General features: G+C 37.6%; 1 protein-coding gene across 1 annotated transcript in view; it reads left to right on the top strand.

Annotated features, from left to right (window-relative positions):
• Positions 1-13,862, top strand: part of UBXN4 (UBX domain protein 4) — a 39,308-nt gene that overhangs the window by 16,859 nt on the left and 8,587 nt on the right. The window contains exons 5-9 of the mRNA XM_012650525.1: positions 706-883; positions 4,989-5,082; positions 8,300-8,354; positions 9,475-9,639; positions 10,713-10,840. Coding sequence (XP_012505979.1) covers positions 706-883; positions 4,989-5,082; positions 8,300-8,354; positions 9,475-9,639; positions 10,713-10,840 — 620 coding nt within the window. The remainder of the gene's footprint in view (positions 1-705; positions 884-4,988; positions 5,083-8,299; positions 8,355-9,474; positions 9,640-10,712; positions 10,841-13,862) is intronic.

Here is a 13,862-nt window from a genome sequence, read left to right as displayed (position 1 = left end):
ATATATAGAAAAAATTAGCCGGGCATGGTGGCGCATGCTTGTAGTCTCAGCTACTCGGGAGGCTGAGGCAGGAGGATCGCTTGAGCCCAGGAATTTGAGGTTGCTGTGAGCTAGGATGATGCCACAGCACTCTAGCCCGGGCAACACAGTGAGACTCTGTCTCAAAAAAAAAAAAAATTTAAATGGTAGTAAACACTGTCTTCCTGGACTGATTTTGAAAATAGTATTATGAAGTTACAGGTGTCTATACCTAATACTTGAGTGACTTCTTGTTCACTTTTCTCTTTTACCCCCTACCCCTGCATATAATGAACATCACCATTACTTTGTTGAAAGAAAGAATTGCTGTCACAAGCAGTATATATTGCTTGACATATTTTGAGGACTTTATACTCAATTTTTCATTTCTGTCCACTTTGGGCAAATGGTTGATAGCAGCTTGTAACTTTTTTCTTTGAATTCTAATTTGAAGGGAGGTCAATACTTTGCTTTAACAAATCTTTTTATGCTCTTACCAGCTTGCAATTAAATTCCATAATGAGATTATGTCATGTTTAGGATTATATGTTTTAGATTTATTTATGAGAGTTTAGTACTTCTTTTTTTTATAAGTATCAATTGATTTAATTCATATTTTGGTCTCTGCTGCTATGATAAATTTAGATTTTTATCTGTTAGTTAAATTCCAATTTGTTTTCTCCCTAGATGCACTCACTGAAAGGTGAAACATCAGTGGCAAATGGCAGCCAGTCAGAAAGTTCAGTGTCTACTCCATCTGCCTCATTTGAACCTAACAACACTTCTGAAAACTCTCAGTCCAGAAATGTAGAGCTTTGTGAGACATCACCCACTTCTCCTGAAACAAAGTCAGATACTGCAACAGGTAACTTTTAATGTACCTTTTTGGGCACAATAGATGGACTCCTTCACTTCATTTTAAAGGCCATAGATTAATATTTTTAAAAATAAATACATCGTATGTTTTTTTCTTCACATTCATTTAACTTAAAATTTAAGTTACAATTTAAGAGTTGTCTTAAATACAAGTATGTATGTATCATTCAGTGGCAGAAGAGGATGAAGTCAGTGAATGTCCCCTTCACTCTCAAATAGTCAACCATCCAGAACAGTTGACTTATAATTTCTGCTATTATGCTATGGTTCAAGGAAAGTCATGACACTTAGCAGTTTTATAAATCTCTTAACTATTCTAGAGGATTTTGAAAGGTTCAAATGAACTAATATATTTGGAATTGTTTTTGTAACATCTACAATGCTGTATACATTTAAGAGAATAGTATCTTTTTTTTAATTAGAAAGGTAATTATGAAATAGAGCTTACAGAAATGAGAGGTGTGACTGCAAAGGGGTTGACAGAAAAGGCAAAAGAGAAATTTCATACTGTATATTTGGGATTGTGGTCAGTTGTTTGGTGTAATATAACTTGTATTAGGCAACAAAGGGGTAGATAAGAATTTAGAATGTTAATATCCTAAAAGGTGATCCTACTGCAGCATCCCAAGCAGATAATCATTAAGCCTGTATTTGAATACATTCAATAATAGGAGGCTCATTACCTTGGTAGGAAGCCTATTTTGTTGTTGAATAGCTCTGGTTTTTAGAAAGATTCTTCCTTATATTGAACTGAAATTTGATGCTCTGTATCTTCCTATTAACTTTAACGCTTGCTTTATGGAGTTACACATGACAAGTTTTGAATATTTGAAAAATAGCTATCATTCTCATTTTGAGGTTTTACATCCACAGATTATTCAAATTCTGGATGCATACAGAACTGGGGATTTCTATTACGGATGTAGTTCATTTAGATCTACAATAGGATAATTATCTTTTATATTTACCTGAATATTTATCATTTCTGAAAGTCTTCATTCCTTTTTGGAGATGTATGTTTCCCTCTGGTGTAATTTCCCTTTAGCCTGAAAATTTCCCTTTAGCATTTTCTTATTGTACAGATCTGTAATTTTGTTTTATTTGAAACTATCTTTGGTGTTTTTTTTTCTTTTTTTGAGACAGAGTCTCACTCTGTTGCCCTGGCTAGAGTGAGTGCCGTGGCGTCAGCCTAGCTCACAGCAACCTCACACTCGTGGGCTCAAGCGATCCTACTGCCTCAGCCTCCCGAGTAGCTGGGACTACAGGCATGCACCACCACGCCTGGCTAATTTTTTCTATATATTTTTAGTTGTCCGATTAATTTCTTTCTATTTTTAGTAGAGACGGAGTCTCGCTCTTGCTCAGGCTGGTCTCGAACTCCTGAGCTCAAACGATCCGCCCGCCTCGGCCTCCCAGAGTGCTAGGATTACAGGCGTGAGCCACCGTGCCTGGCCTCTGGGCAATATTTATATTACACTATTTTAGTTTGTAGTTTGTATTAGAGTCCAATATATTACTATTGGTTGATGAGTTTTTAAATTTAATATATAGATTCCCACTCTCACTGATAGTTTTTCCTATAGTTTCCTATGGTGTGAATTTTGCTACATCCCTGTGATTAGGTAAGTGTTCCTTTGTCCCCTTTATTTCCTCTAAATTGGTAAAGCTGATCAGATTCAGGTTCATTTTTTATTTTTTATTGACAAGACTACTTTATAGGTGATAATGTATATTTCTATCAGGAGATACATTATGCCTGATAATCCAGTTGACTTTTTAAAACTAAAGGCAGAACTTTCCCTAATAAATTTTCATTATGTTTGCATTTTATCAGTTGTTTTAGCTTATTTAGGTTTTTTTTTTTCAATCCAGAACTTTCATTTAGGAATTAGCAGTTAAATGTGAGTGCTAATAAGTGATTTCATCCAGTTTTAGGTCACCCATAAAGTTACAAATGTACATTCTACATCTTCAAGTTGTTTATAAAATGCCAAAGACAGAGAACTCTGTGACATACCATTGGAAATATTCCTCTGTATGACATCTATCCATTTCTCTCTGGTTATGGGTCTTAGATCCACCTAACTGTACTTATCTAGCACTTTTCTCCCCCAGCTTGTCCACAAGTTACCTACAAAAGTTTTGTTACATTTGTTGCTGATATCAACATTTATTATATCCTTGGCATTCATCTTATTTACTAAAGAAAAGGTGGTTAATTTCCTACTAAACGCATACTGGCTGCTAGTGGTTATCACTTATTCAAGGGTTGTATTCAGTGGTGTGCTGGTAAATGTTTAACAGAGGCTCCATGGAAGCTGAATGCCCTGTCTGTAGTATTTGGCTAATTTTCAAGGTTTAAGTACTCCCACTATGACTGATTTCAAGCTACCTAGGTAATGCTACTGAATGCAGAGGTAGGAAGAGATGTGTACCATCTGCTCTACTTAGTAATACTAATTATTTTTACTACTGCTGTGGTAACTAAAGCACTATGTGCCTGTCTAGGTAAAGTTCTAAGCATTTTACTTGTATTAACACATATTTCTCATAATAACCCTATGAGGTTACTATCCCCATTTTACAGATGAGACAGAGAGTTTAAGTAACTTACTGAAATGACAGAACGAGACTTGGACGCAGGCTTTGTGGCTCCGTAGTCCTTGTTCCTCCAGAGATAATAACTGTAAAGGAGAATCAAGTTGGTGGCAAGTGGCAAGGAAGGAAGTGATAGAGGTTCTAAAAGGAAGTTCTGGGCCATAACTGTCCTCTAGAACAGGCCAGGACAAAATTCTGTCCTTCTGGAAATCCTTAAAAGAATACTAGTATAGATATAAAGAGACTCTCTAAGGAATCACTTTGGTCAGCAGAAGCAGATCCCTTGGACTAATGTAAGTCTAGAACCATATCCAGGGTTAAACCAGGACTCTGTAGCTCACTGTTCAATATGATAGCCACAGCCACATGTGGCTACTTTAATTAAAATTAAGTACAATTAAAAATTTAGTCCCTTGGGCCTGGCACAGTGGCTCAAGCCTGTAATCCTAGCACTCTGGGAGGCCAAGGCAGGAGGATTGCTTGAGGTCAGGAGTTCAAGACCAGCCTGAGCAAGAGTCAGACCCCGTCTCTACTAAGATTAGAAAAATAAGCTGGGTGGTGTCACATACCTGTAGTCCCAGCTACTTGGGAGGCCGAGACAGGAGGATCGCTTGAACCCAAGAGTTTGAGGTTGCAGTGAGCTATGATGATGCCACTGCACTCTACCCAGGGCTATAGAATGAGACTCTGTCTCAAGAAAAAAAAAAAAAAAAAGAAAAGAAATTGAACTCCCCTTCCCACTCCCCCTCCCATTTTTTTTAAAAAAAAATTTTAGTCCCTCACTGGCTGTGCACAGTGGCGTGTACCTGTAATCCCAGCACTTTGGAAGGCTGAGGCAGGAGTATCACTTAGGCCAGGAGTTTGAAACCAGCCTGGGCAACATAGTAAGAAGCTGTCTACAAAAATAAAAAAGTTAGCCAAGCATGGCACATGCTTACAGTCCCAGCTACTCAGGAGGCTGAGGCAGGAGGATCGCTTGGGCTCAGGAGTTAGAGGTTGCAGTGAGCTGTGATCACACCACTACCCTCCAGCTTGGGCGACAGAACAAGACCCTTTCTCAAAAAAAAAAAAAAAAAAAAAAAATGTAGTCCCTCACTCAAAGTAGCCTCATTTTAAGGGTTCAGTAGCCACATGTGGCTGGCTAGTGGCTACTGTATTGGACAGCATAGATATGGAATAGTTCTACTCTAGAGTGAAGCCTACCCATAGCCAGGCATACCTCCTACTGGATTGGTATTTCATGTTTTACCTCTGACCTCTACCTTGGTGTGATATTCAACTGGGTAACTGCCTTATTTCTGTTTGTATACTATTTTATCCAGATCCAAACTTCAGAATTAGTAATAGCTCATTTCTTATCTCCTACTCCATTCTTAGGGGAAATATATATAATGTTTAAGAAACAAGATTATTAATAGATGTTATAATCTAGAAGTTTTATACCTTTAAAAAATTGTGTTAAATACAATATTCTTTCTTTTTATTTAATAATTAAGGAGGAGAAAGTTCCGGCCATGCCACTCTGTCTCAGGAGCCTAGTGGATGTTCCAATCAGAGACCTGCGGAGGACCTCGCTGTCCGAGTGGAAAGGTTTGCTCTTATTTTTACAAATAGCATTTTGTTTAAAAAGACAGTGGTTATTTCATTAATTTGAATAAAAGCTAAAATTACACAAATGAAGTTTAAGAATTTTGGGTTGAAATTTTTGATCACCCGACCAACTTATTTATAGTCATAAAAATTATACTCTAGAGGTAAAGCTTTTCTGTGTTTCTGAAGTCATCAGTCAGCTTTAGTTCTGATCTTTCTAAGAATTACTCTTTTACTGGTTATTTTGGTACATGTGTGTTTCCATCTGTCACTTCTGCTTTTATCTTTCTGTGCCATAAGAACATTAAGTTCCAGATGGGCAAGAACTTCAGCTCATTTTATGACTATGTACTGAGCTTGGCTTCTGCGTAAGTGGGTGTCAACTAAATGTCATTTTTTATGAGTTGGCCTAATAATCAGATACACATTTCTGACTTGTAGTTTCTACTTCAGTATTTATTTTTAATGATGCAGTAATTATCAAATCATATTTTTTTATGCTGTGATTCTCAAAAGTTAATATGAGTTAATTGGTAAGCAGGAATATTTTCAGTCCTGCTTAAAATCATTTAGTGTTAGTTATGTGGAAGTTAAAATTCCTTAGAGAGACTTGATATTAATGTTTTATTGTTCACAAAAATGCTTTGGGGAATCAGGGTTCAAAATGATTGCCGATATTGGGTCTTTGGGTTCACTCATGACTCTGTAAAGTTCAGCTTCTTTTCAGCAAAACCTAGGTTCTGATTGTTCTTTGTAGGAGTTAGGGCAGGGCCAGGACCTTGAGGTGAAAAGCAGGATAGATTCACAGTGGTGAAGAAATGATATAAGGCTGGAAGAACAGCAGCAGGAAACCTAACTTCCCAGGGCTCATCCTCTTTTGTTTTTTTCTGATTTGCTGACACCAAACCCACTACTGTGCACCCTTATTTGCACTACGCTAGGGTGAAGTGAGAATCAAAAATCTGGAAAAGGGTTTGGAGACTTGGAGAAAGGGGGAAAGAAGCATGTCAGGTAGCCCTGTATTGTGGGGTGGGGTCAGGTGCTATTTAGTTAGAGTGGAAGAGAGGAGTTTCTGTTGTTATTGTTTCTTAATAGCTTCCATTCTCATGTAAGGGAATATTAACTAGTGTTTGCCTTTGTGGTTCTGCAAATAGAATATATCGTTTTTTTGTTTGTTTGTTTGTTTTTTTGAGACAAAGTCTCACTCTCTTGCCTGGGCTAGAGTGCCGTGGTGTCAGCCTAGCTCACAGCAACCTCAAACTCATGGGCTCAAGCGATCCTTCTGCCTCAGCCTCCCAGGTAGCTGGGACTACAGGCACACACCACCGTGCCTGGCTAATTTTTTTTTTCTATTTTTAGTTGTTTGGCTAATTTCTTTTTATTTCTCGCTCTTGCTCAGGCTGGTCTCGAACTCCTGAGCTCAAGCAATCCTCCTGCCTCGGCCTCCCAGAGTGCTAGGATTACAGCCGTGAGCCACCGCGCCCGGCCCTAATGCCCCTTCTTGATTACAGCATCTCTCCCTAAGATAATCACTATCCTCGATCCAGCACCATAGATTAGTTTTGCCTGTTTGTGAACTTTGTAATGGAATTATACTGCATGTATTCTTTTTGTGCTTGATCTCCTTTGTTCAGCATTGTATTTGTGAGGCTCATCTGTTTTGTTGCATGTGGCAATAGTTGGTGCATTCTCATTGCTATATTGTATTCTCTTACTTGATTATGCATACCATCATTTATTTATCCATTCTACTAGTGATAGGTATTTGAATTGTTTTCAGTTTGCGGTTATTGTGAATAGGGCTGCTATGAAGAATATTGCACATGTCTTAGTGAACATATGTACACATTTCTTCACATATATGAGAGCATATATATGAAGGAGTGGGAATTTCTGGGTTATAGATAATGACCAGTTTTCCAAAATTGTTAGGCCAGTTTATAACCCCATTCGGCAGTTAAGACATTTCACGGATCCTTTTTTCTTTCTCTAATGTGTTATAATCCACTTCTCCTACTGTTCTTTTTGGTATACAAATTGCCCCAAATTTGACTTGTGGAATCCCCTTCATGTGGTGTCCTCTGGCCTCTTGCCCCCATCATTCTTTGAGCACTCCCTTGATTGCTGGCACAAGTTGTTTAGCTGAGTGTTAAGGAATGCCTACACCGTGTAACCCAAATCCCTTTCAGAGGAAGTATTATTTGTTTTTAAAAATTGAGATATACCATGAAATTCCATTTGTGCAGTTCAGTGAGTTTTAGTATATTCACAAAGTTGTACAACTATTATATTACCACTGTCTAATTTCAGAATCATTCTTTTTTAAAAATTTAATTTAATTTTAATTTTTGAGTTGGGATCTTGCTGTGTTGCTCAGGCTGGACTGGGCCTGAGGTATCCTCTTGACTCATCCTTCTGTAGCTGTGACTGTAGGCATATACCACCACACCTGGCCATACTGTGTTGCCTGGGCTAGAGTGCCGTGGCGTCAGCCTAGCTCACAGCAACCTCAAACTCCTGGGCTCAGGCAATCCTCCTGCCTCAGCCTCCCGAGTAGCTGGGACTACAGGCATGCGCCACCATGCCCGGCTGATTTTTTCTATATATTTTTAGTTGTCCGATTAATTTCTTTCTATTTTTAGTAGAGACAGGGTCTCGCTCTTGCTCAGGCTGGTCTCGAACTCCTGAGCTCAAATAATCCGCCCACCTCGGCCTCCCAGAGTGCTAGGATTACAGGCTTGAGCCACTGCACCCGGCCAGCCATTTGTTTTTAATTGATAAACTTCTTACAACTGAGAGTCAATTTGGTATTACTAGTTTTTATAAATGCTGACCTTAAGTTTTTTGTTTTTACTTTTACCAATTTTGTGCGATATTGCTGTTTACTTCTGTATTAAGGGGTAGAGTATTTATAAGTCATTTATATTTGAAATTTTATTTGTATATTTTCAAATCAATATCAGATAAATCAGAGAAAAAAGGTAACCAATAGTTAGTGGTAAATAAGGCACTCAGAGCTGGAGGTAAGGCCTCTGATGGGCTCCCATTGACTCAGCGATTTCTGAAAGGTCCAGAGACCCGGCAGATAAATTGTTGCTGTGCCTTCAGGAGCTTTTCTTTCTGGTTTCTATATTTTCTCAGTTGTTTTTGCTAAACAAATGTAAACGTATTTTATATTAATATGATGTGTCTCAGTGCATTTTTTTATTAAACACAGACTAACAAAAAAACTTGAAGAAAGGAGAGAAGAGAAAAGGAAAGAGGAAGAACAGGTAAAGTTCATGTACTTAGCATCATTGTACTGTTCCATTAAGTGAGGGAATGTTTGATTATTCTATTCAATTTGGCAGACCTAGGATGGCTTCCTACTTACAGTTCAGTGTTGCAGCACAGTGAAGGGAATGATCTGTTTTCTCTTGTAGGATCATAATGTATACTTTTGTGTGTTCTTTTTGTAATCACTAGCAATAAATTAGTCCATGCTTTTTCCCTCTGCAACGAGTCTTTTACACTAAGAATAAAGTCTTTTACACTAAGAATAATGAGCTAAAATTATTTGCTTGAGGCAACAGATCAAATTTTTAATTCTTTTTTGTGAAAAAGAAATGTGTGGACATTCTGCTGAATTTTTCCTGTCACGTTGCGCATTCTAGTGCACCATTCATTTTTCTCACCAGTTATAACTAACTGTGCATCATCTCTTTGGGGTTCAAATATAGGATGATTATCAGTTCCTTCAAGCTAAATAAATGACTGCCACGTCGTCCCTGTAGAGTAACATGTTTTCCCTCAAAACCAAAGACTTTTAATTCTGCTTGCTTTCAAATTACACTGACTACATTATACTCTTTTTTTTTGAGACAGAGTCTTGCTTTGTTGCCCGGGCTAGGGTGAGTGCCGTGGCGTCAGCCTAGCTCACAGCAACCTCAAACTCCTGGGCTCAAGCAATCCTTCTGCCTCAGCCTCCCGAGTAGCTGGGACTACAGGCATGCGCCACCATGCCCGGCTAATTTTTTTCTATATATTTTTAGTTGTCCGATTAATTTCTTTCTATTTTTAGTAGAGACGGGGTCTCGCTCTTGCTCAGGCTGGTTTCGAACTCCTGAGCTCAAACAATCCGCCTGCCTCAGCCTCCCAGAGTGCTGGGATTACAGGCGTGAGCCATGACGCCCGGCCTATATTATACTCTTAACAGACCACTGGCAATGATTTATAAACTGATAGACATTTGACCATTAACCATGTTGTTAATAAATTCTTCCAGACCCTTACATTTTATGAAGTTTATAATTTTAACTGCACTCTACAACCGCTTTTCCTACATTGAAAATAATAGCTAGGGCAGATTGTAAAATTATGTTTTTGACTCATAAAACTTTTTCTTTAATTCAGAGAGAGATTAAGAAGGAAATTGAGAGGAGAAAAACTGGAAAAGAAATGTTGGATTATAAAAGAAAACAAGAAGAAGAATTAACAAAAAGAATGTTAGAGGAAAGAAACAGAGAAAAGGCAGAAGATAAGGCAGCCCGAGAGCGTATAAAACAGCAGATTGCACTGGTAAGTCTTACGTTTATTTATTTTATTTTATTTCATTTCACTTATTTATTTTTATTTATTTTTTTTGAGACAGGGTCTTGTTCTGTCATCCAGGCTGGAATTCAGTGATGCAATCAAAGCTCACTGCCTCAAACCGCTGAGCTCACATGATCCCCACACCTCAGCCTCCCAAATAGCTGGGACTACAGGAGCTTAAGCTCCATAACTGGCAAACTTTTTTTTTTTTTTAGAGACAGGATCTTGCTATGTCTGGTTGCCCTGTCTGGTTTTGGACTCCTGGCCTCAAGCAGTGCCTCAGCCTTCCGAAGTATTGGGATAACAGGCATGACCCACTGTGTCCAGCCAAGTTTATTTTTTAATGCTTGACTCAGGGCATTTGTCAAATTGTTTTTCTATGCACAGTGACTTTGGATTACCACCACACAGTGCACACAAAAATAATAGGTAGATTTTAGTGACTCAAAAGAGTATCAATCCTTAGCTTCCCTTTATTAGAAATTGTGTATTGACTTATAATAGTTAAGATTAAAATTAAGTTTTTTCCAAAGTGATTTTTTCCATATTTTGTTATGTTATGAATTTTATCAATAGTCAAAAGGCAGCTTTGAAAGATTCCCTAGGAAATAAGCTAAGAATTGATTACCTAGCAATCTTCTCTAGTCATAAGCTCTTTTTTTGCAGTATTCAAAGGATTTAGGCACATCATAAAGCTTAGTTTGCAACAGTTGCTTTTAGAATTAAGCAGTTTTAATGCATATGAAAACCACTCCTACCTTAATAATGTTTATTCATTGGTCATTCAACAAATATTTATTGAGCATCTACTTTGTGCCAGACCTCCTTCCAGGCTCTGAAGATACAACAGTGAGCAAATTCATGTCCTTGTTTCTTTAACCATAATTATGGTCTCTGACAGTTGATAAAACTAAAAATTATCAGATCCAGAATTGTAAAGTTCACATATGGCTGTAAAGAATTTCATACATATTTGTATTTGTTCCCTATGTTTGGAAATGTATGAATAAATCATTCTGGCAGTGAAAAGTAATGGAATACCTAATGATGTTTTAAAGGACCGTGCAGAGAGAGCTGCTCGTTTTGCTAAGACAAAGGAAGAAGTAGAGGCTGCCAAAGCTGCTGCCTTGCTGGCCAAACAGACGGAAATAGAAGCTAAGAGGGAATCTTACACAAGAGAAAAAAGGTACTATATTTCATGCTGAAACATCTCTGTACACACAGGGGCTGAGGAGAATCTTTGTGGGCTGGTTTTTAACACTTCTGTGCTGTGGTTATAAGTAGTCAATTCCAGAGGGACATATTGACCAGCTTGGCAGTTCCCAGTGATATCTGTCATTGAATGTGAGTGTATACTATAAATGTACAAAATAAATAACATTTAAAAGAAGGCCCAAGAAATCTATTTTCTAAAGACAGAATGCTCATACATCAAAATGATTATAGTGATTATCTCATGTGTAGTAGGATTCTTTAGTTGCCAGAATCCCAAATCAGATAGGATTATGCAAAAGAGGGAATATATTGGCTCTGCAATTCAGAATTCCTGGGGTGGATTTGATTAGGCATAGCTAGATCCTGGGACCTAAAGGATATCTTACAAATTTTTTCTCTCTCTTTTTAATCTTAGTTTCTTCTGTTTAGCTTCATTCTCAGAGAAACTCTCCAAATGATGTTTAGGAGAGCCCAGCCCCTGGCACTCTCAGAATCTTGAGTTTAGGATCCCAAAGAGAAGAGATGAATCCTTTCTCCCAATGCTTCTATCAGTCACTTAAGAGAATTCTGACTGGCCTTGCCTGGGTCATGTGGCCACCTCCAGGCCAATCACAGTGTTCACTTGTATGGGCTCTATGGTGGGAGTTGGTGACATGCCCACCCTGCGGTGAAGGAGGTGGGGGAAATGTTATTGATTATCCTACCAGAACGAAAGACATGTAGCAGGGGTAAGGCAGTTCCCAAAACAAAAATATGTTGAGAAGACAAAAAAAGTACATCTTGCTAGTTGGATTATGGTTAATATTTATTTTTTTCTCTATGCTTTTCTGTATTTTCATATTGGATAATTAACAAGTATTAATAATTTGTAATCAGAAAAAAATTTTCAAAATAATTTTCCAAAAATAATGAAATACAAGGTTGCAGTGAGCTATAATCAGTCCACTGCACTCCAGCCTGGGTGACAAAGTGAGCCCCATCTCAAAAAATAAATAAATGAATGAAAAATGAAATAATTTAACAAAAGCATAATACTTGTACACTAAAAACTACAAAATGTCGAAAGAATTAAGATCCAAGTATGTGAAAAGATACCCTATATTCATAGATCAGATGACTTAATATTTTTAAGATGGCAGTACTCCTCAAACTAATATATAGATTCAACATAACCCCTCTCAAAATTCCAGCTGGCTTTGTTTTGCAGAAATTTTAATCCTAAAATTCATATGGAAATGCAAGAGACCCCGAATAGTGAAATAATCTGGAAAAAAAAGATGGAAGACTCATACTTCCTGATTTTCAAACTTACTGCAAAGCTACACTAACCGATACCCTGTCGTACTGGCATAAGGATGGACGTATGGGTTAATATAATAGAATTGAGTCTTTAGAAATAAACCGTTGCATTTAGGATCAATTTATTTTTGAAAAGGATACCAAAACCATTCAGTGGGAAAGAATAGTCTTTCAACAGATGGTGCTTGGACAACTGGATATCCACATGGCAAAGAATGAATTTGACCCTTACCTCACACAATGTAAAAAATCCACACCAAATGGATCATCTACCTAAAAGTAAAACTATATAGAGTATAATTTTTAGAAAAATAAAGAGGTGTAAATCCTTGTGAGTAGACAGTAGATTCATAGACATGACTAGAAAAGGACAAGCAACAAAAGAAAAAAAAAAAATTTAGGTTATTAAGTATGAAATGTCCCATTTCCTTAAGTACTAAATTTGGCAGTTGGTATCTCGACATTTCACTTTGACACTTGTTATTGTGAAGATATTAATACATCCTCATTCTTTCAAATGCACAGTTTGGCTTGTGATTATCTTTCAAAGTATTTTTTAGAGCAATTTTTGTGAAACCGTGGATAAGTTAAAAATTTGTGTTATTTTTGAATATGAGTTCTGTTGTGTAACCAATGCAGTACAGACAGCTCGAAATATCAACAAAGTGTTTGGAAAGGATGTGGCTAATGAACGCACAGTACATCCATGGTTTGAGAAGTTCCATTCTGGTCATTTTAATCTTGAAAATAAGCCATGTGGGCGACCTGAGACCAAGGTGGAGAATGATGAGCTGAAAGCTGTAGTGGAAGCGCGTCCATCTCAACCTATGCGTGAATTAGCAAGGTTTGTTGTCACAATTCCAGCAATATTGGGCTGTTTGAAACAAATTGGCAAGGTAAAGAAGCTGGATAGATGGGTTCTGCATGAACTAAATGAGCGTCAGAAGAGAAATCGTCTGAAAGCTTGCTCTTTTTTGCTGTCATGACATAAAGGTGGACCATCTCTACACCATATCGTTACGTGTGAAGAAAAATGGATTCTTTTGATAATCGCAAGCATTTGGCACAATGGTCGGGTAAAGATGAAGTGCCAAAACACAGTCCAAAACCAAATATTCATCAAAAAAAGCTAATGGTGTCTGTTTGGTATTATCCACTACAGCTTCATGAAACCTGGTCAGTTGATTACAGCAGATATCTACTGCAACCAGTTGGACGAAATGATGAGGCTGCTTGCAATGAAGCAGCTGAGATCAATCAATAGAGACAGGCCAATTCTCTTGCAAGACAACACTCAATCACGTCAGAGGCTGGACTTGGAAACTCTCTCATCCACCATATTCACTCCTTGCACAGGAGTTCTGCTCTTAAGTATATATCTAAGAGAACTTAAAACATGTCCACACAAAAACCTGTATGTGAATATTCATCATAATATTCATAATAGTCAAAATGTAATAATCCAAATGTCCATCAACTAAAGAATGCATAAAGAAAATGTATATCCCATACAGTGGAATATTATTCAATAAAAAGGAAGGAAGAACTGATACATGCATCAACATGATTGAACCTTGAAAATACAATGTTCCATGAAGGAAGCCAGTTATACAATGTCACATAGTGTGTGATTCCCTTATATGAAATGCCCAAAATAGGCAAATCCATAGAGACAGTAGACTAGTAGTTGCCAG

The sequence above is a fragment of the Propithecus coquereli genome, unplaced genomic scaffold, assembly GCF_000956105.1.
Source record: "Propithecus coquereli isolate 6110/MARCELLA unplaced genomic scaffold, Pcoq_1.0 Scaffold33, whole genome shotgun sequence".
Lineage (NCBI taxonomy): Eukaryota > Metazoa > Chordata > Mammalia > Primates > Indriidae > Propithecus > Propithecus coquereli.
This window is presented reverse-complemented; position numbering and strand designations above follow the sequence as displayed.